This window comes from Thalia democratica, chromosome 3 (assembly GCF_965202585.1).
Source record: "Thalia democratica chromosome 3, ktThaDemo2.hap1.1, whole genome shotgun sequence".
Taxonomy (NCBI): domain Eukaryota; kingdom Metazoa; phylum Chordata; class Thaliacea; order Salpida; family Salpidae; genus Thalia; species Thalia democratica.
In genome coordinates, this window is record NC_139167.1 from 51,904,632 (window position 1) to 51,928,926 (window position 24,295).

The window sequence follows — 24,295 nt, forward strand, 5'->3', positions numbered from 1 at the left end:
CAAAACTTTAGTTTGAAAGACAAAATTTACTTCAAATGCAGTTGCAAATGACTCTCTTGAAACTGTTGGAAAGATGCATTTCGATTTGATGGGTTATTGTGCTTGTGGTTTCATCGATGATTTATATTTATTTGGCGGTTACTCCTTGGAATCATACGCTTCAACAGCAACCTGCAGAACTTTCAATACAAACGACCACTCGTTGTTGAAGCAAGCATGAACGGAACGAGGAAAGCCGCGTCTTGTGCAGTGTTTGAAGAAAGAATCGTTGTCGCTGGTGGAGTTAGTTGTGCTGAATTAGACACAGTTAAAGCATAAGATTCATAGCTTGTGAATGGTCAAACATGCCCAAAATGGTAACAGCGATATTTCATCACAAACTTGTGGCTATTAAAAACAAACTTTTTGCAGTCGAGGCCGGTAGGGTTTGTGAAATGTATGACTCTTTGTGCAGTTATTTTGTAACTATCACACAGCCGCATTTGTTTCAAAATTGTAAATTTTGTTCTCTTGCTGGTGTCATCACTACGAAAAACAAACTTGTTGTTTTCTTTAAAGATTGCTCAGAAGCTTTTGTTTACTATGTGGACAGAGATGAATGGATAAAAATACCATGTACCGAAATAAGATGTTTTAATTTGTTAACCTATAAATTCTTACTTAAAAATAATAGTAAAGCCTTTTATAAAATAGTAGTTTTAATAAGTTTAAATTTTATTTTCTCGAAATTTTCTTTTAAATAATACTGATATAATTTGTTTAAAGTTTTGATATCGGTTTAATCTTCAAAAGTTATAGGATATGGCATTTTTGTTGTTTTAGTAACTAAGTCATTATATTAAAAATACTGATTTAAATAAAACACATTTTAAAATTAAATGCGAAAGACAATGCATACAAAGTTTAGTTTGAAACTATATGGAGTTTTCATACTATAATCTAAATTTATATTTTTAGAAGTTTTTATGCACAACTACGGTTTTATTTTTATCTGCGTGTTTTTGATAATAACTTAAAGAGTCTAAATTAGTTAAGTCAAAAGAATTAATATAGTACTAACATTGCAAATTATTGCTTTATTGTATACAGTAAAATATTTTTTTTTTAATGTGTAGTAAACCTTTCAAAAAATGTTTATTTATATAAACAAATTCAAAATAAGTTGTCATGCGTTTCTGGTGAGATCAAAGGATGTAAGCTATTTAGTAAAGTTTCCTTTTTTTTTATTAATATATTCTTTAAAAATCGAACTTTTCTTTAAATTTTACATAATTTGTTAATAAACTTTTAATTACCGCACTTAACTTATAGCAAACTTAATTTGAGTATTATTTTAGTTAAGGTAGTAGATAAATATTTCTTCTATGAATCATAGTTTAGCTTGTTCATTACGATGTGAATAACAAAATGGTATAAAACGTTAGTAAAATATACAGTATATTCGTGACTTTTTCTAGTAATACGGAAAGTGCACTAAAATACTTGAACTAAATTTATCATTTCACTTTTGTTGCACTTATTCAAAAGTAATTCCATAATATATAATAGTTCGACAGACTTAGTAGCGCTAGCTAGCAAAAAAATGTAAAAATTTTTCTTCTCTTCTTCTGCTAGAATTAGTTTTTAAACTATTTTGAATAATAGTTTTAATACTGTTTGAAGATAGTGAAATTTTCAATATCGAAAGATAGTTTAACCTTATGTGTAACTTAAGCTAAGTAATTAAGATAAATTGTACGACATTTTTCTATTTCTGGACATACCGATGTTTTAAAATACAAAGCTTTTTTTATTTCTTACAGATTTTACAGTCCTCTAGTGTTAATCTGTACTTTTTGTAATTTGAAAAGATTAAAAATAGCATTAACTTACATTATAAACTCTACATCAGAATCTGTGGCGACTTGTGGTATTTTGTGAGGGGGTGATGAAAATTTACAAGTTTTTCAAAACCCCTTTAGCTCAAACTTTGAAAAACATAAGTGGTCCAATCATCACAAATTTTTTGGCGACAAAATTTTAGTTAAAATATTTATTTTTATAGTTTTTCTACACCTTAATTTTTTTTTTTTAGGTTGAGCATGTGCTCCCATGCCGAACCATCGCGGCGCGCCTGATAATAACTGGTTAGTATAGAAATTGAGCCAAGTTTAACCATAATCATAAAACAAATTTGCTGTCACGTTTATATTAAATATGTTGTCTGAATCTCAAACACTATTTTTTGTGCATATTATATGTATATCAATTTACATTTTGTATTTTTATCGATAAGAATAATAATTTTTGATTAAGTTTTAAAGCATTTCGAACACTTAACACTAGCATAAATTAAAACATTTATAATCTATAAATAGACAATGATAAGATTAAACATTACGAGAAAATAAAGACAAATACTATTTTGCATTTTATTAGATTTTAGTGACCAATGTTCAATATATACTTTTTAACTACTATACTATTCAACACAATTGAAACTTAAGTATATCAAATAATGTTAAAATCAAAAACGTTTGGTAATAGGTACGTCTAATAAGTTTAAATTAGTATTTTGAATAAACATCTTATGTCTAAAAAATTAATGAAATTATGTTAAAATGTTTTTTAAAGACAACTAAGTAGAAAGAAATGTTTTTAGAAAATTAAAGTAAAATGTATATCTTTTTATAACTATAAAAGCGTTGAAACCGCATCAAAATTTCTACAAAAATGTTTTAAATTACAGTTATTCGGAATTTAGTTAATGAACTTTAACTAAATTCTTTGAAAAGGGACTTTGTTACATAATGTTGCTATTTCAAATGTAATATCTGAGAAGTTGTCCTGAAGTGTCATTGTGACAGTGTTTACCAAGGGCGAGTCTAGACTTTTTTTTAAAGGGGGTTCACATTTTTTTTTGTTCTCAATTTGACGCTTAAGTACGCATTTCTTAGGTATGCACTGCCAGTTAAGGACGCAATATATAGCCGAAAAACTCTGTGTTTAAAATGCTTTTTTTCTGCTTAGAAATAAAAAAAAACATGTAAGTAGTGATAGAAAAATATTAAATTTCTTAGTTATTATACTGTATTAAATTTAGATAAATTAAAACTAAAAGAATCCGAAAAAAGTTATGAACTTACAAATTTTGATTTCAATGTAAGTATTGATGGAGTTCTTACAAATTTTCTTTTGAAATTTAAACTTTTTACATTTATATATCTATTTATAATAAAAATATTTTTTCAAATAATTAAATCTATAAAAATTGAAATTTTACTAAAAAATTGTTTAAACTTGTTCAATTAAATTAAAAATCTTTAAATTATAATTAAATGTTTGACTGATGGTGCAGGAATTCTAATGATGGTTTTGAAATCTCTTTGAGTTAAAAATTTCAAAAAATCAATAATCAACTTTATGGCCAACAGATATACAAAAATAAATAAACTTAAATAAAAATATTAAAATACCATTAAATGATAAAAGAATAAATTGCCAGGTGGTGAAGTGGTCTAATAATGATTTTGAAAACTCTCTGAATTAAACTTTTAAGGTTTAAAAGCTTCACACAACATTATTATATATAATCAACTAAGTAAAGTAAAACTTTAGTGATAATATTGGACATTTTTTCAGTAAAATTGTACTTACTAGTTGAAAAACAATACTTAATCAAAATTACTTGCACTATGTAACAATTTCTAATGGGAACTAAGAGCATCTTAGTAAAAATTGTCCCAGAAAAAAAATGCTACTTTTAAACTTTTATCTATTATCACGTCACAATTAAAATTTTATTTGAAAACTATTTTAGCTGGGAAAAAACAAGCATTTTTTGTTACGGAAACTTATAATCTTTCAGTGTTATAAATTCAACATTCGTTATTCAAAGTTTATAAAATAACCAAAACAAAGTCAATCAACAACGTTTTAGTGATATTCTAAGAATATTTTTTTCTTTTTTATTTTCTTTTTTTTTCAGGGGTTTCACAGGAAACAGTAAACCAGTCAAATCACGCCCCTGGTGTTTACATCAGGAAAACTCCTCAGAGATTCCAGATATTTCTCAGAAAGAGCAAAAAAATGCTGCAACTAACATTATTCAATGTTTTCTAATACGTAATCTATTACATTTAAAAACTTTCAATATAAAAAAAAATGAGGGATTCTATGTTCAAATAATGATAATTTTAGTAAAACTTGCATGGGTAATGTCTTACATAAAAACCGTTTAGATAAAAACCAAAGCGTGGGCCATTTAAAATAGTCATAATTAAGTGTATTAAAATAAGTTTTCATAAACCGTTAGAAAATTGAAGGCCTTTGAAATTTACAACCGGGCATGTTTGTATATATTATTAAAATATAAGAAATTAAAAAAAAGACCCTTAAAACACAGCAAAGTAAGAATATAAAAAAAAATCCGGCTAAAACATCCGTTAGCGTAAAAACTCCAAAAAATAACATTTTTTTCTAAGGGGCCCCACTCAAAATTCAAACCCAAATCCAATGGATTTTTTAATAAAAGGCGAAAGAGCGTGTTAACTAAAGTAAAAAAAATATTAGTCAGCTTTAAATATATGGAAAATAAGTGGATCTAAAGTTTGGACATTTTTTAAAATTTCTAATCGAGCTAACTTAACGCTCGTTCTAACTAAAGCATGGTTCTTTATATTTTTAGTGTGTGTACTGTTTTATGTTCTTTATATAAAGTATAACCACTCATTTGGCATTCCCAGTTTGTATAAGTAGCATAGGGTAGCATTTAATAGCATAAGTATCATTTAGTAACACACTGGTGCAAGTTAAGTCTAAAATTAATTATAGTTTGTAGTGTGGATGATTTATTTAAGTTACCTTCTATCCTCGTATGGTTTTTGTAAGTTAGTTTTTACTTTTTTGTATTTTTGTACTTTAACTGGGTTAATAAATCTATCTTTGCAAAGGTTTTTATACAAATTTTTTTTTTTTTTACAGACTTAAGTATCTCTTTTGTTATACAGGGCTTAAAATTTGTTTCTAATTATGTCTATTATTAAGTAATTAAATTGGTATTCAGGGAAGATTACAAGATCTTTACAAAAAACTTTATAAGAAATCTAAAAAAAACTAAGCAATAATTATTAAAATAACATTGTTTCTAATAAAGCAAATAACAAGAACATACTAGTTTATTCTATTTTCTTGAAAATCTTACTTAAAAACTAATGCAAAACATACTAACAATTTTTTTGATAAAAAAGTTATTTCAATTAGTTAGAAAATAAAATATCAATTTACTTTTAAACCAAGATGCTTTTTTTAATGATTCAGAACAATCTTAACCAGTTTTGTTAATTCTAATATAATTTCAAGGATTACTTTCATTTTCATACATTAAGTTTTGTTTTATAAAATTTAAAGTTGTTAATAATTATGCCTGGGTGGCTTAGCGTTTAGCTAATAGACCCTTCGCTCTACTGAAGACGAAAGATAGCGTTTTTCAAGAAAGTGTTCAACGTTTAAAATAAGCTAACTGTTATCCATCATGAAAGTTCATAATCGTAAATTACCAAACAATGATAATAACCAATGCGAATTGGGTGAATTTAATTAGTATAGTTATCAGTTTTAAAAGGGAAAACTTTTTTTTATTGTCTTTTTACATTGTACTTTATCTAATTTTAAATATTTTTATAGATTTGTGATGTTTTTTTTTTTTAAGTTTAAATATCTAAATAATATTTCTTTTTATATAAAATTACATATAAAGATGAACCCAATTTAAAAAAAATTGTTACATAAAAATGAAAAAAAATATTTAAACTTTAAAGCATATAATTTTTCTTATATTTTTGTTCACTTAAAAAATAGTAAAATTAAACGATTTGAAAATATATTTCGATATACTCATAAATAAAAATATTTTTACTTAAAAAGATATAATTACAACAAGGGATATTTTTTGTAAAACTTAGTTACTTTTTTAATTGTTTCTATTTTAGATTTAATATAAAAAAAAGCGATTGTCCTGGACTAGACGTAAAAAGGTATCCAGTTGGTGTGCGATTCGATAACCGAAAGATTCTTCATGCACCAGATCCTAGAACCAAATATTTTGAGTTATCACTTATTTATTGAATGATAACAAAAAGTTAAATATAGAAAAGCATTATATTTGAAGACATGAATTTAATTAAAATTTTAAAGTGAATAAACTTGTTGTGTTAAAATAAAAATAAACTAATCAAACATATTAAAACAAACTTCTACTTGTATTCTACTATCAACTTATTTAACTTTTTAAAATTAATAAAAATCAAGTTCTTTAACAAACTTTGTTATAAAATAGCAAAATATTTAAAGTAAATAAACTTAATCTCTTGAGATTGTTAAAAACCTAAAACTATCCTGATTATTTCAAAACAATAAAACTATAATACACTAATGTACTGCTTACCATGTTCAAGTTAGAAAAATCAATATTACTATTGTTTTCTTCATTTAACTGTTATAACTTTTAGTTTAATTTGTGTTGAAATTTAGTTAGCTTTTAACATTTTAAAAGCTAAAAAAACCACATGGAGACTAGTGTGTAGCTTGATTGCTGAAAAGTCTTTATAAACATGTTTTTCAATTTTAGTTGTATGCATTCACTTTTTTCTCTTCTTGTATTAAAAATAAAGTATATAAGTATTATTTGTTTTGTAATCCCTGAAACTAAAACTTTCTTTTTGAAAATCTTTACAATATAATATACTAAAAAAAAAGGTCGGCAGCAGTACTTCATATTCTTTTAGTATCCAAACAAACTTAAATTTTCAATTAGTTTTACAGAAAAGAAATTGGAACTAAATAAATATACGAGCTCTTAATTTTAAGGTTTTTTTCTAATGCTTTCATCATAAATAATCTCAAAAAATATCGGCAATTACTCTTATAAGAAGTCAACTCGATTCTAAAAGAGAGTATTACCGTTTTTCTTTAAGTTTTGCATACAAATTTAAAAAATTTTTTAAATTAACTTTATAAAAATAACTTAAAAACAGTTTGTTAACAGGACTAATTTATAAAATTAGCTTTGTTTATAAAATAGCACAAACTCTTTCTTTAAATTTGCTTTGTTACAATAATTTATTGTTTTGTAGTATGAACTTGCTAAAAACTTTATTTTAGAAATAGCTTTACTTGCCAAAAAAGAAAGAAAACATATGGTTTATTCAACGATAAAAAAGCGCATAAAAAATTTTGTCCAAGGACTTGGAGTACATTTCCTTTTAATAATATATTTAGTTTCTACCTTGTGTGTATATTTAGATCCCATACAAATATCAAAATGATGAAATTTTTGGGATAAATTGTGTAAAAGATCAAGAAGTAAACGATCTGGATGAAAGGAAAATTGACGATAATGAGCTGAAGGCATGTAAAACAAAAGCACAAAAATCTATATTTGTTCACAAGAATTTATAACAATCGTCTAGAGTCAGAAAAAACCGGCCGGGATGAAAATTCATACCTTTTACCAAAGTTCATAACAGCTCTGCTGACATCTTACATGCCATTAGTCCCGCTATGGACGGGGATAACAATCTCCGAAGAAAATAAAGCAATAACAAAAAATGACCAATTAAATTAACACCCACTGGAGACAAAACCTAGTAGTATACGAATAAAAAGCTTCAACGTTCTAGGTTAAAGTTTAGTATGTTAAGATAATAGAAGACTAGTGCTGATTTTTTACTATGGTTTCTAAATTTTAAGTTTCCTAATAGTTTCCTGCTAATTAGGTTTTATATTTCGTAAAAGTCCTGTAGGAAGCATTACAATATTCTTATATAAATTTTTAGAGCTTAAATCTTTACTAAACATCAGTCAAAAAAACACATAAAAAACTAAATACTAGACTTCATTTAATGATTTACATTCTAAACTGTCCTTTTTGTTTAGTTTTTAATAAGTTTTAAGTTTTTTTTAATGTTTAGAATTAAAATCTAATTAACAGTAGTTTTTTTTTTGTGCACTTAAAACAGTTTTTTCATTTTTGTATTAACTTAAACTAACTATTGACAGTTAGGCGTTATTCAGGTTATTTATTGACATTACGGCTGACGTTTGGCTTCAAAGAGTTACAACTTTGTAAACAATAAACAATTAATTCATTTCGTTACTTTTTTCAATAGTGACTAAATGAATTTTTACAAAGAAGTAAAGTATGTGTATACCAAAGTTAAAGTTTCCTAGAGCATTTTCTAAAATAAACAGATTTTTTTAAAGATAGTTTTAACAAACAATTTAGAAAGTTACCATGTTGAAGTACTACACTATTTTAAAATAGGTATAATTATAAGGATAAGGTAAGTTAGTATTAAACGACTACATCAAAGTATCAAAACTTTTCAAGCTTGGTGTATGTTCGATCCTATAATTCAATAGTATGAAATAGTATCAGTTTATGCTTCTAAAAATTTGCCTTTTTTTTAGAAAATTTGATTCATGGTTTCTATATGTTTTTATTTTTATTTCATAGCAACTAAAATACATTAACTCAAAAAAATTGTATAAAAGGTCTAAATGAATTTATTTTTTAATTTTAAGACTCGAAGTATGTATTGTAAACTTTTAATTTCCGAATAAGTGTACCTATAACTTTTTTTGGTTGCTCTTCATTTCAAATTCCAAAATATCTAGTAAATTTTTTAAAAATTACCTCTCATGGGCTGGATCCCATAAATAAAATCATGCTTGCGGGCCGCAGTTTGCCGACTAAAGTAAATCAAAGCTAAATTCATGCTTGTTTGGATAATTTAAAAAAAATCATCTATGACTACGAAAAAATACTTATCATTAAAAATTGCGTTTTTTTTTAAGAAGTTAAGGATTTTATTATTAAAATTATTATTTCTGTTACCACAATTTGGTTAAGTAAATATAATGAGAGTATTTATCATTTTTTCGACTCTTACTAATTTTTTGATCTTTATCATAAACTTAGTCTATTTTTTGGTAATTCATATTGTTTTTTTGAATCTCAAAATAGTAACCCTTAAATAAGTTCAGACTAAAAGCTTTGTATATTGTGATTTGGAACTGCAAAAGAATATATGTTTTTTAGCCTTTTTAGTTAAGCTTTTTTGCTTGTAGTTAATATATTTTATTCGTACAGAAACACCAGTTAAATGTCTTACATTTCTGTATAATTGTTAAAAGATAAGTAAACATCAAGTTAATTTTATTTGTGTAATAAAGTTATTAATTTCTATATATGTTTTTGCCAGAAAAAAAAGGTAAATATTTAAATTCTTAGCTGAAATTATTAATAAGGTTTGAAACTAGTAATAAGTAGGTTGACTTACTGTATGACTACTATTGTTGTTTTTTATTTTTTTTATTTGTTTTTATGATTTCAAAAAAAAACATATAAAATATAATAAGTGTTTTTTTTTTTTGATATTTTACATTATTGTTTTGGTTTAGTTAAACTCCTATAATAGGTACTTATTTAAACTTGTAAAAACTGATAGTTTTAATTAAAAGGATATATTTACTTTATACTTTTTATTTAGTTTAGGAAAAATATTTTTTTTTTGTTTTTATTGGATACAGTTTTATTTTGCTTAATTTTTAAATATTGCAGTTTTGTTTATTTATTCTTTTTGAATGTTATAGCTCTATTTTATTATTACTTATTTTGTTAAGTTAAAATAAATTGATAGTAGAATCCAAACTTATAAACATGTTTATAAACACTTTAAATTTATTCATTTGTTTAACTTCTTTCTTCTTTTTTAAACGTCATATTAAAGGTTAAGTTGTTTGCTATTATTATTGATATATTTATAAATTAAAAACATTTTAGATTAAAATTTTACCTTTTAACGTAGAGTTCAATTTATATTTTATGTGTGTATAGTGTTATATACTATTATATATAAGTTATTTTTAAACTTTTGGATATTTTTGTTCAGAAAAATATTCAAGGTTGTAAAGTTTAAAAGGTTCATTTTTCATAGATTTTTTCGTTTTAGATTTTAATTTTTAACTGTAAAGTTTTTTCTTTTTCAATTTTTTAGCTCACTATAATTTTGATCAAAGTGGGGTATACAACTCGATGACCGAGAGGTCATTTTGTGTATCCAGGTACTTTAACCAAAATAATTTTTGACCAATTTTTTGTTTTTGTTCAATAAACCTCAATAATAATATATTTTTACAGATTTTTTAAACTGTAAAAATGCCAAGTAGAGGTGCCAAAAGGAATCATAAGAATTCAAGGAGACAATATTCCCCGAATAAAAGAAGAAGAAGAAGCCCTTACGACAGAAGAAGATCACCAAGGAGAAGTCAAAAGAGAAGTGCAAGAAGTTCAGAGCCGAGGAAGCTTATCGTGTCAAATTTTCCCGCAGACGCAAACCGCACCCGAGTGCAACAAGCTGTTGCTTACAAACTTAAGCAGTTCGGCGGTTGCCAAGTAACCGTGCAGCGCCACCCTGAAACTGAACAGCTGTTAGCTTACTGCACATTCAGCAGCGCAACTGCTGCCCGCAATGCTAAAGCTGAAGGGCAGACGAAAGGGAAGGAGTTCTATGTTGGAGAAAAGATGCTTCACGTTGAGTTTTATGAGATGAAAAAGCGCAGAGAGATATCAAGATCTAGATCTGACCTTTACAATAGGTCTAACAAAAGAAACTTTAGAAACGGGAGTTACAGGAGAGATATAATTTATGAAGATGATCGTAGGGGGCTTCCTGATAAAATTGAAGAATTGATACCTCCACCAGACATACGTTTTGTAAATCCAAATTTCACTTCGCCTACAGAAGATGCTTTAGCTTCTAGAACTCTTCAAATTTCTGGCTTGGAATCCACAATCACTGAGCAAATGTTGATAAAGTTGTTCAAACCGTTCGGGTCTCTGGAAAGCATCGAACTGAAAAACGGCTACTGCTTCATCAAATACAAAAACGTGGACATGGCCTATATGGCCAAGCTGTGCCTCAACAACAAAATGCTGGGGAAAACCCCGATGCAAATAAAGTACGCCAAGCTGAGTTTTACTACAAAAATTTGGGTCGGTGGAATCGAGCGTCACGTGACTAAAGACGATCTATATGCCGAGTTCGACCGGTTCGAAGTCGTGAAGCACATTAACTTCGAAAAAGGCGGCGACTGCGCTTCGATCTTCTTCAAAACCGAAGCGGCGGCGTGGGAAGCCGTCAGGCAGATGAAGGGTTATTTGATGGCGGGAACGGGGACGCAGTTGAAAACCGACTTTTTGGACCGGGAGCTGCACATCAACATATTCAGGTTTGACAGTTCGTACAGAAGCAAAGACAACAACTTTATAAGCAACCCGCCTGAAACTTTAAAGCTGATGAAGGCCATTCAGAAGGCCGAGATGGATTACAAATATAACCAGGCTAAAAGCGCGGTCGATTTGAAGGATCTCTGCAGGAGCTTTTTCGCGCCTTTTTGGAGAGGCGGGTTCCGGTTAAAAGGGTATGACTTTCCGGTGGACTTAATTCATCTGAAAGGTGAAAAGAGCGTTTTCAACAAGTGCATTGCTGACTCGGATTGTCCAACCGGAAGGAAATCTTTTGTTGAAGCAACAAAGCATTTCGCTGAAAAAAACTTTGCGAAGGTGATGCAAAGGTTGGAGCTTCCCGACGTGCAAAAAGACTCATGCTTGTTACTTGCTGTCCCCGGAATGCCGCAAAATTTGACGAGCGTTTCTTACCCTGACTACAACATCAAACCGTTCAGAGGCTACGTCAAGTCAAAGGACTCAAGTCGGCGTGCAAACTTTTTTACAAAGATTTAGAAAGCAAGGAGCTTGTTGGATCCATGATCGCGTTTCCCCCTTGCCAGCTTGTATCGCAGGAGCTGCTTAAAATTGGTCCAAATTTGCAGCCTGACAAGTTCTTGCCGGAATACATGCTGGTGTACTTTGTAGCTGGACCCAAAAATGTGTTGTAAAATTAATACATTTAGCTTTTGTTTAGTAAAATATTGATGCTCTTTATTTTATTTATAGTTTAAAACCTTACTATAACTTTTTTATAAATTTTAGTAAATATTTTATGAAAAATAAAATTCTTATGTTAAATAAAACTCGTTTTTTGTTGATAGAAGAGATTTCAAAAATTCTTATTAGTAAGATATTTATATTTAATTGTTTAGCAAAAAAAATTATTGGTAATATATTGTAAAGATTTTTGAATATATGAAGGTAAATAGTAGCTATATTTTAAATGTAACTAAATAAAAGATAAATATTCAGGACTTTAATAATTAAAAATTTAAATAGTTTGTTTATAAAAACTAATGTAAATGACCAAGAAACAAAAATTTCTTAAAAAAGTAATATATCTCAACTAATGATCTACCGAGTCCAAAAGTTCTGGAATAGTCCGAATCCGAATCTCAATTTTTAAATTTGGCTTCGTCCGGATCCGAATCCGAGTCTGAATCCGTTATTTAAAAAATAGGAATCCTAAATATTAAGCTGCTTGTAATGTAAATACAATACCAGTTTATGAAAAATAAATATTTATCAAATTATTACTAACAAAGTTGAATTTTTCAGTTTAAATTACCTTGATAAGTTATACATTAATAATGAAAAAGACATGGAAAACTCATCTTATAAATATATATATTTATCTAGAAAATATTGTTAACAGTTTAATAAAAACTCAATGATTCGTTTTTATTTGCATTATGATACTAACACGAGTAGACAATCACTTTGTTCTATACAGTGTTTTAATAAAAATTACTACAGCAAACACTTCTACACTTGACACCTAATCATAAAAATTGCGTATAGTTATGTCTCTGTTTGTTATGTTTGTGTATAACTAATTAAATATAACATGTTTTATATCAAAGTAGGCCATAGTTTCCCAAATTTATGTTAAATACGCTGCCATTCGCTAAAAATTAAAAACTAATGCCTACCCTCATTTTGGAATCCCATAACTAGGATAATATTTTAATGTGCCGTCGATAATCCCTCAGATCAGACCTTATTTTTTTGCTTTACTAACCCCATAATACTTAGTGTAAGTTATTAAACACCCATTTACTTAATTGTCGCTTCAATAGTTGAAAGTCAAATAGTAAAATGCAAACAAAACTAACAGAAGGGTATTCTAAATAATAAAAACACCAAAAGTTTCAAACTTCTCCTCATTCTGCTTCCTACTAATTGTTGCCCGCGAATAACCGCGCAACAAATGGACGATATCGCTACTTTGAGAAACAAAAGATAGTGTTATCAAATAACAATTTTTTTCTAAAAGTATAGAGTAACACAAGTTATAAATTTGTAACAAAACAAGTTATAAGTTTAAAACAAAACTTAAAAGTTTGTTACTTAATAATGTTTGTATAACTTTCAGACACTTTTCGTAGATATTAATTGACTTTAGGGCAAAATAATTTATAAGTTTTAGACAAAATTTTTAAAAAATTAACTTTTGCTTGTTGAACGTGTAAAGAATGTTAAACGATATTGAAAACTAGTTTAAATTTTTAAAACAAAAAAAAAACTTATAAATTTTAAACAAAAACTAGAGTATCCTAGGCAGTTATAAATTATTCGATAATAACTATTTGAAAAAATTAAATATAAAAATAATTTAGTTCTGAATAATTTTAAATTGTCTCATAAAGTATGAAAAGTTGCAATTGTTATTTTCTTTGGCAGAATTAGTAGCATTCTATGTAATAAAAACATTAAACTATATAAAATATAATACGAACTTTAAGAAAGGTTGAAGTATTAATTTATAGCTATTTATGTTTAATACTTGAAATGACATGGTCAGATGTTAGTTAACTAAAAGAACGAAAACTAAAAATTATGGAAAGAAGTAAATGTTAGAAAAAAATATCATGCTAAATGGTGTGTTTTATTATAACCCAATTTTTTTTTTAAATATATGTGTAAAGTCAAGAAGTTTTGCTGAACATAAATTTACTTTCTACAAGTAAGAAAAACTACAGTAACCTTCAAACTACGTACGCACTTTGAACACAGAGCAAAAAGCGTACTCAACCGGCAGTGCGTATCTAGGAAATTTTGGTCTTTAATTACCTACATTAAGCTTTATACAAGCATTTTTAAAGCTACTAGAGCTTTACAAATGTCTTTTATAGCAAAATCCCTCAAAAAAAAAAAAAACTTTCAACCTATAAACAAAACGTATTAAATGAAAGTACATACATTTGTTATAAGTCTTGATAGTTTTTAATAATATGTATTTATTTGTAAAGATTTATTTACTCATCTATATTTACATTTATGTTTATATTCTAACCATTTTTTTTACTTTAAGAAATAGTTTTGATATTACTTTGTTCTTAACTTAAAAAGTTTGTATGAAAAAGCCTAATTTAAATACAGTTTTTATCTAAACACATTTATACCAATAACAATTAGACCGTTTAATATAAAAGTTCTTGTATTTACTTTAAGTTTTTTTTTTAACTATCAACTACAATACAGTTATTTTGGTATTTGGTCGGATAAATATCCAGATAGAACTAATAAACAGAAGTAAAATAGTCCGTATAGTACAAAATATATAAAATTTCATAAAAAATCATGCATTTAGAACACATAATTTTACGGCTAAAAAGAGCGTACCATACCGTAGTTCGTACTTAGGAAGTGCGTACCTAGTTGGCAGGTTACTGTGTTTTATTTTTTATAAATATGTAACTTAAAACAACATTTTAACATCTAGATCAAAAAGTATTACAGCCTTTATTCATTTGTTTTAATAGTATTTTTCATTAAAACTTAATGCAAACTACTTAATTAGCTTTCTTTTACAAATAGGTTCGTATAAAGTATAATTTCTTAAATGTCATCAACACTTTCAAATTAAAAGTTATTTCAGTAATCTCAAGGAGTTCACAGCACAAAAATAATATATCACATGTAGTGTTTAAATGTTGTTACAGCGTTTAATTGTTTTTGGTCAACATTCAAAAGATTAGTTAGAAATCACTAGCAAATTTATCAACAAAATTAAATTACGTAACAAACACTATTTTAATTGAACAATCTAATTTTTTTCGCATTTTTCTTCTTTTTTAGAGGTAGCTCAGGCTCAAGAAAACAAGTCTATATATGCCTTTAATGAATTGTTGTTGTTCAAGTATTGTTTAGCTTTTGTTATATATTTCGATCGTTTTCATTATACTTAAATTAACTAAGCCTACCGTTATCATGTTTAATATAACTATTTTGTATTTAAAAAATATTTTTATGTGACGGTAACTTTTATGATTAGAAGTATTTTTTTATTGTAAACTTTTATACAAACTTCTTTAAAAGTTTTTGTTAGTCCTAATCTAAACTTTAATAAACGTTATTTAAGATGAAAAATTGATGATCTGTTTTTAGATTACAGGAGAACGTAGCTTCAACAATTTTTTAATCTCCTTAGAGTAGTACTTTTGATTTATATGTTTGGTTCAAAGTGATTTAGTTACAGTTTACTTTATTTTTCAATAGATTTATCAACACTTTAGTATGAAAATCCAACGATAATAATTTTTAAACAAAGGGAAGTTCGAGTCATTTTTCCTTCACTCCAAAACTTCAAAACATAATAATTTTCTTCCTCTTTGACTTTTTTACAGAATTTACTAGGTAGAGGATAGTGCTAAAGTTTTTTTTTTTTTGAGTTTGGGTTTAATAGTTTGGTGCCCATAGAAAAAGTCGAACATTTTGGATGTTCCTCGAAACATATCTCAAAAAATATATACACTTTCTAACTATTTTTTTTTGATGTTCTTACGTGAATTAACTTTATTACTTAGTATCTTTGTTTTTTATATAAACTTAATATTTTTTAAGATATAGGCCATTTTTGTTTTTTTCAGTTTTAATCTTTAATTATGGTCTTCCTGCTTATTCAAAAAAAAATTCTAAATTCCCTATATAATAAAGATATTTTTGTTAAACATTTTAAAATTAAATAAAATGCTTATTTTAATCTTTTTATAAAAATGTTGCAAGAACTAAAAAACATTTGTAGACCGTTTTCCTGAGCTCTACTGGGTCATGTTAAAGTTTTCAAAAACTTCATAAAACCCTGAGTTATCCTGAGTGTGTGGAAAAAGTTTATTAAAAGTTTCTGATACAAAACAAAATGTTTAAAAGATAATTTTTTAAAGTTCAATTTTTTCAGGTTTTTAAAAATTCACAAAATATATAACTTATCCTCTATCTTAAAAACAATTTATCTAGATAGAATTTTTTAAATGTTAAAAGCAGTTTTTTAAAATCTGATTTAAAAAGCTCTATTTTGAAATGTAATTTAAAATTAAATAATAATTAAATAAAATAATATATTAGTTAATGAAATAAATCAATTTTGTCTTTTAGATTAAATATTGTTTGAAAGAGATCTGTTTCTACAAGTTGCTTAACATTTATTCATGATCTGACTGAACAAATTTTGGAATAATTTGCTACGAAAATTGATTAATTATTCAACTCTATGGTTGATAGAATAACAAAAATTGATTTGTTCATTATCTTAGCAAAAAAGAAACTACTTTTACTAAAAACTTAAAGTTTACCGTAATTTAAATAAAACTTTTTGTAAAGTGAGATTAACACTGTAATCTAATCACAGTATGAACTGTTTATTTATTATTTGCTTTGTTTTTTTTAAATTAATACTTTTTGCTTTTTATTGTTAATTTTATTGAATTATTTTAATATTTTACGTAATAATAATTTATTTTTACTTTATTAGTAGTTATTTTTGCTATTTTTTTTGCAATTAGTTTATTCTTGAATCATTATCACCGTAGGATAGTTTAGCTTGATAATTTGTTAACTAAATGTTAGCATTTTTTCTTGTAGAAAAATCAATCATAACTGTTATACTACTGCGGTGCACTAAGACAGTTGTGCGCTTTTTGAGTCTAAACTCTTATGAAGTTTATGAATTAAAAAAAAAAAAAATTATGGAGTTTTTCATCAAAGCCGGTACATAATGATCTCTACGCACTGGAACCCGGCTATGCATGTTTGGTATTCGAATAATCGTTTAACTATTCCAATAGTACATAAAAATAGTTGAAAATGAAAAACAAATTAAACAGAGAAATTAAATAATTAAAAGATAAAAATAAAAATTATTTTTTTCTTTTTTTCTTTTTTTTGGTGACACGCATGCGCCAGTGTCCCTCCCCACACTACGCCCCTGGTTCATAAAATCTTTTTTTTTAATATAACATTATAAATTCCAAAACATTTCAACCCTGATGTTATTATAATAAGTAACTGTGAAAATTATGTTAAATGTACCTGTGAAAATAATAATATATAAAGTTGTAAGTTTGCTAAACACTATCTAAAATAGAAGTTCAGCAGTATTGTCAAAGGACCTGATGTTAAGGAACATTTTTTGGTAATCAAGCTACACACTACTTATTTACCTTAATTTTTTTGAATTTAATGAAATAATATTTATTGAATTTTTATATTTTTCATAGTTTTTTTGTTTTGTTTTTTGAACAAAGTAGTTATTTGAAACATAAAGGTCAGTTTTATGTAGTGATGTACCGGACCTACAATTTCGGGACCTGCCGGACCCGGAGCAGGATAGTATTTTCAAATTAGAATCCGGCCGGATCCGGAATCGGATTCTTAATACTCCAAGTTATTTGTAATGTAAATAGTATAAAAACTACTATGTACGTACGATAATGCAATTTTATATAACTAACTACTAACTAAGTATAATTGTGTGAAGTTTATCTTTAATGTGTTATATCTAACTATATCATTTTGAATTTTAAAATGTTTTAAAAATTTAGACTAAAAAATATTAATGTGCTGCTAAAATAATTATATAATAAGAAAGTTTATGATATGTTATTAAGGTCTAGTTAAGATTAACAGTTTAAAATAGTAGCTGGTATGTTTGCTAGTTTTCTGAACAATATTTACATTTAAATTTTGAGTGTTGGAATTTCCAAAAAATTGAAAAATACAAATTTAAGGTCCAAAATTCAAAAAAAAAACTTTTTTGAAAAAAGGGGATTTTTTCTCAAAATAAAAAAAAAATCCTACACTCAAATGATTTTAAATTTACTGAAGAGTGAACTGTGAAAATTTGAATAAGATTGCTTAAAAACTGTAGGAGGAGATTGATTTTTAAATAAATGGTTTTTTTTCGTCTTTTTAGTTTGCCCTTACTATAAGGAACCTATTGAGCTGGCCGGCTTTAACCCCTTGTATCTCGAAAACTATTTTGAATTTTGTTAAGCTGTAAAAAGTATCTGGTAGCTAACATCAAAATCTATTAAATAAGATCAGTTTAAAAAAATCAAGGAGGATCCACCCTATAGCCTTACCAATCTAAAATCAGTTAAAATCAAGTTCTTGAACAAAATTAACTAGAAAATCACAAAATATCGAAAACTGGATCAGCTCAAACTCATTCAAAATCTAAAAGAAAACTAGCCTGAGTTTTTCAAAAAATCTTAGAACTAGTCTGAGTTTTTATAAAAAACTAAACTAGCGAGAGGCAACCTAAGATTTTCAAAAATTCCTAAAAATTTCAAACTAGCAGGGTTGCCACTGTTTAAGTCAAAAAAAAACTATCACGAGTAAGTATAATCTAGCCTGAATCAGAGTGAGGTTTCTAAAAACTTTAATCTAATAATCAGTAGAACATCTAGCCATAAGGTTAAAAATTTTGTAGTAAAGTTTTTAATTTTACAACATAGCTAAAGAATGGCATTTTTGAAATGTTTATTTCATAGTTTAAATGTAAACAATTCTAAATTATTCACGTGTACAAAATGAGCCAATCACGGTAGGTGTTTAATTTTAACTGACAAAAATGACTCTTTTTAATTTACACAGGGTTTGTTTTGGAAAAAATACTTGTCTGTATGCTCTTTTTTACTAACTAGATCCGAATCGGCCGGATCTCTGTTAGAATCCGACCGGAACCGGATCCGAACCTTTTTTTAAATCAAGATCCGGCTGGAACCGGATCCAGATCTTGATTTAAAATCGAGATCCGGCCGGAACCGGATGAGGATCTTTTTTTCATATCAAGATCTGGCCGGATACGGATATCAGACAAAAATGGCAATAACCGGCCGGATCCGGACCCGGATAGTGAGTCCGGTACATTACTAGTTTTATGGCTGATTTAGACTAGTAATTTTTAGTCTTGTTTTAATTAAGTTCTTATGTTTTCTTATCAATATATTTACTTGAAATACATTATGTAGATTATGCCTAGTATAAAAAAGTTGTATAGTATACCACAGATGACTCTAGAATATTTTCTGGAGCCTTAAACTAGTTTATAATAACTAGGTTATACTAAACATATTACTACACACATTTTAGCTTGATAAATTATTTTCGGTATTTGATTTAAATGCTTTTCTAAAACATGACTGTAATGAAACTTCAACAATATCTTTAAACTGACATTTATCTTAAAGTTTGTGTTTTTTTTATCATTTATAATTAGTTTTATAATAGTTGAACAAAAGCCTTTTTTTCAGTATGAAATTTTAAGTGTAACCAAAAAATAAGCAATTAAGCTTAACTACAGTAATTTCTTTAACTTTGGATTTTTAAACATGAAAAAATTTAAATTTCCTAGTTAAAAGAATAAATCAAAGTATTACTACAATATTGTTTACAAAACTTTAATAATAAAGTGAAAGAATCAGTTTTTAAAGAATAAAAATATGAATAAAACTATGAAATTGAGTAGCAATTTGTTTGTTACACTTTAATGATTTTTTTTTTTATTGTATTGGATAAATTTAAAATTTACAACTACCATAAGTATGATTACAGAGTTTAGGGTTTTTTATTAGTACTTAATAAATTAAATATTATTTAAAGAAATTTATGATTAAAGGTTTTACGCTACTTAAGTCCTTGACAAGACGTTAAAAGGTATCCGTGGTGTGCGACTTGATAACCGAAAGATTTTCTCCTGCACCAGGTGCTAGGATCAAACATTTTGAGCGCCTTATTTTTGTTGTTTAATGAACAATATGTATCTATAAAAGAAAAATAATACCTTATGATTTTAACTCTCTTTAAAAATATTATAAGGCTTTCTGGCTCTCAGTTTTATTTGTTTTAAAAAGCTTAGTCTAGGTTGAACTATGTCATAAAGACTGGTTTGAAATTATCAAGATTTTTTTATAAGGTCAGTTTTAGTTCAAAAAAGTCAAGTTAGTTTTAACAAATTTTTTAGCCTAAATATAATTTTTACGACTTCAAAATTATTTTATTATTATAACAATATTTTTAGATGTCCAGGTTTGAAAGCCAGTATTTGTTTGGCCTGTTTTTTAAAATATTCCTATAGATAGAGTAAAGACCAATTCTTTAAAACTGAGACCGACTCAGATTAATTTTTAGCCATGTAGGTTTTTTATTTCATAAAATTCCTTTAGGCAATATTACAATACTTTGGTGCGAAAGTTAACACGCTAAACTTTTTTAAACTTCATCCAAAAAAAGAAACATAAAACTTAGTATCAGAAATAGTTTAATGACTTCAAATTATTTAATTTACTTGTTTTTTTTAAAGATATAAGTTTTTTTTCCAATATGTTAAGATCATTCATCCAATTAAGAGTAATTGTTTTTAGTTTAATGCGCTTAAACGTTCTTTTATTTTTCTTAATTAATTTTGGATAATTAACGACAGTTTAAGCCTTAATTAGCTTAAAACGGGGTTCAAGCGGCAAATGACTATAATACAACAATTTTGCTAAAAAGAAATTTATACTAGCTATAATATATAGTACAGTAAGACAGAGCTTGACTTGTTTGTTTCAAAATTGGTTTTGTTATTTTTCGGCTTCAAATGTTTAAGAAATTAAGTAAGTTTAAGCCAAACCAGTTTTGGCCTAGTTTAAAACTACTCGAAATTATTCATAGTTTTTGTCAAAAGTTGTTTGCAGAAAATTACAGAAAAGTACCTTATAAGACTTATTTAGAAAATTTTTTAAACAATTTTCTTAAACTTGGTTTAATTTTTGTCAGAAAATACAAAAGTTGTTTATAAACTTAAAATTTTAAACTGTACAGTAACCTCTCTCTTATTTACACACATTGTGTTTACAGAAAAATTTGCGTAAAGATACGAGAGGTACCAACTAAACTTACTATAATGTCTGTTTTTTGATATTGCTTCTAGTTAAAAGCAGACTGGGGACTTTTACACTTTAAAAAATTTGTTTACTTTATTTACAAATATGAAGACAAAAGATAAAACTATACATAAATTAAAAAAAAAAGGATTTAAACTTATATAAAATAATAATTCTTGCAAAAAATTTTTACTTATTTTAATAATAAGAATATTTATCTTTACATATATGTGACTCATTTGGTACTTAACAGATTTCTTTTTTATATGTTTACCCATATATAGGGCAAGATTGCTGTATTATTTATTTGTGTTTTAAACTCTCATTATTTTATTATACTTTCATTATATTGTTTATCAATTAGTCAAGGAAAATAAGTTTACAAAGTCTAAAGATATAGAGAGGCAATTTAGTATTAAAAATAAATTTAAAACTAAAAATATACAATAAACCTAATTTGGGCAATATTAAAAAAAAAAAAAAAGTTTGAATTTTTTAGAATTCTAAAATGCGTAACTAAACGAGAGTGCGTAACGTCACGAGTGCGTAACGTCACGAGTGCGTAAAGATGCGAGAGGTTACTGTATTATAAGTTATTAAATATTTATGTTTATTTCAATTAAAAAAGCAAGTAGGCATCTAAATACTGCTTGTGTAAACCTAAAAAAATAGTTTTATGCCTATAGATAGATTTTTTTTTAAACTTGTATTTAGAATCTTTGAAACATTTTCTAAAACATAAAAAAAAGATAAAAAAAATATATATCTGCACTAAGCGATTGAGATATTCTCTCTTGAAAGTACCCTATATTGCCCTCTATATACACCAACACTAACACTAAAACAAAGAAAATAAAAAACTGTAAGTATATTTTTTTAAAAGCTTATACGGTATTTTTTAGCAGTTGCTGTAGAACCTCTTCTAAACCATACTAATATTTCAAAGATAGTTTTAACAAACAATTTGAAAAGTTACCATGCTCAAGTGCTGAATTATTTAAAAATAGGTTTAATTCTAAGGATAAGTTGAAATTGATAAAAATAAAACGACTACATCAAAGGATCAAAACTTTTAAAGCTACGCGTATGTTCGCCCCAAAAATTTAATAGTATGAAATAGTAACAGGTGAAGCTTTTGAAAATTTTGCTTACATTTTTTATTCAAAAATTAATTCAAGATTTCTTGAAACATTGATTTAAAAAGTTGTATAGAAAGTCTTAACGAACTGATTTTATAAACTTAAGACCCGAAATATGTAGGGTAAGCTTTAGATTTCCAAATAAATATAATTTGACTTTTTTTGTATGCTCTTCATTTCAAATCCCAAAATATCTAGTGTAATTAAAAAAAAAATCTTTCGTTGGCAAAACTTGTAATTTTACCTTTCATGGGCTGCATCCCACTTAAAGTAAACATTTACTCGCAGGCCGCAATTTGCCAACTTAAGAAGAAGCAAAATTAAACTAATACTTGTTTGAATACTTTTTAAAAATCATCAATGACTACGAAAAATTACTTACCATTAAAAATTGTTTTTTTTTTAAAGAAGTTGAGCACTTTTATTATTATTATAACTATGTTAGTAAATATAATGAGAGTATTGAATATTTTTTAAATTTTTATCATAAACTTAGTCTACTTTTTGGTAATTCATAACATTTTTTTGAATCTCAGAGTAGATACCCTTAAGTTATTTTAGACTAAAAAGTTTTGAATGACTTGATTTAAAACTGCAGAAAAAGATACGTTTTTACCTTTTTTAGTTAAGTTTTTATGCTTGTACTTATATTAGTTTTACTCCTATAGAAACACAAGCTGAATGTTCTATATTTGTGTATATTTTTTAAAAGATAAGTAAACATTTAGCTAGTTATATACTTTTACAGATTTTTTAAACTATAAAAATGCCAAGTAAAGATGTAATAAGGAATCATGAGAATTCAAGGAGACAAGATTCTCCGAATAAAAGAAGAAGATCACCAAGGAGAAGTCCAGAAAGAAGTGCAAGAAGTTCGGAGCCGAGGAAGCTTGTCGTGTCAAATTTTCCCGCAGACGCAAACCGCACCCGAGTAAAACAAGCGGTTTCTTACATACTCAAGCAGTTCGATGATTGCCAAGTAACCGTGCAGCGCCACCCTGAAACTGAACAGCTGTTAGCTTACTGCACATTCAGCAGCGCAACTGCTGCCCGCAATGCTAAAGCTGAAGGGCAGACGAAAGGAAAGGAGTTCTATGTTGGAGGAAAGATGCTTCATGTTGAGTTTGATGAGATGAAAAATCGCAGAGAGAGATCCAGGTCTAGATCTGACCCTTACGATAGGTCTAACAAAAGAAACTTTAGAAACGGGAGTTACAGGAGAGATATACTTTATGGAGATGATCGTAGGGGGCTTCCTGATAAAATTGAAGAACTGATACCTCCACCAGACATACGTTTTGTAAATCCAAATTTCACTTCGCCTACAGAAGATGCTTTAGCTTCTAGAACTCTTAACATTTCCGGCTTGGATTCCACAATCACTGAGCAAATGGTGATAGAGTTGTTCAAACCGTTCGGTTCTCTGGAAAGCATCCACCTAAAAAACGGCTACTGCTTCATCAAATACAAAAACGTGGACATGGCCTACATCGCTAAGCTGTGCCTCAACAACAAAATGCTGGGGAAAACCCCGATGCAAATAAAGTACGCCAAGCTGAGGTTTACTACAAAAATTTGGGTCGGTGGAATCGAGCTTCACGTGACTGAAGACGATCTATATGCCGAGTTCGACCGGTTCGGAGTCGTGAAGCACATTAACTTCGAAAAAAGAGGCGACTGCGCTTCGATCTTCTTCAAAACCGAAGCGGCGGCGCGGGAAGCCGTCAGGCCGTCAGCCGAAAATCCAACTCTAAGAAGTTGTCAGTTTCACTGAATGTTGTAAGTAAACCAACGTTGCATGTATTTCGCCGCCGACTCAGACAGATTTGAAAGCTGATAAATTTCGGCCACTCAGTAATATGAAGCCACGTTCTGGAGAACTATCTTATTTTTGTGTGGCTTTCCGCAACAATTTATACATTTCCATCAAGAACAATTTTGTTTAGCTTTAAAACAGAAACTAGTTTGCTGGCATCTACTTTCAAGTTAGCTGGATAACAAAAATGAGAAGTAAT

General features: G+C 27.3%; 1 protein-coding gene across 1 annotated transcript; it reads left to right on the forward strand.

Moving 5' to 3' along the window:
- The first annotated feature begins 23,046 nt into the window (after positions 1-23,046).
- Positions 23,047-24,054, forward strand: LOC145832381 (uncharacterized). The gene has a single exon (XM_082939701.1). The coding sequence runs from the start codon at positions 23,047-23,049 to the stop codon at positions 24,052-24,054; it is 1,008 nt and encodes a 335-aa protein (XP_082795827.1).
- The last annotated feature ends 241 nt before the right edge of the window (positions 24,055-24,295 follow it).

What these genes read in the sequence shown, in the direction of transcription:
- LOC145832381 (XM_082939701.1), top strand. Translation starts at nt 23,047, where the DNA reads ATGCCAAGTAAAGATGTAATAAGGAATCATGAGAATTCAAGGAGACAA.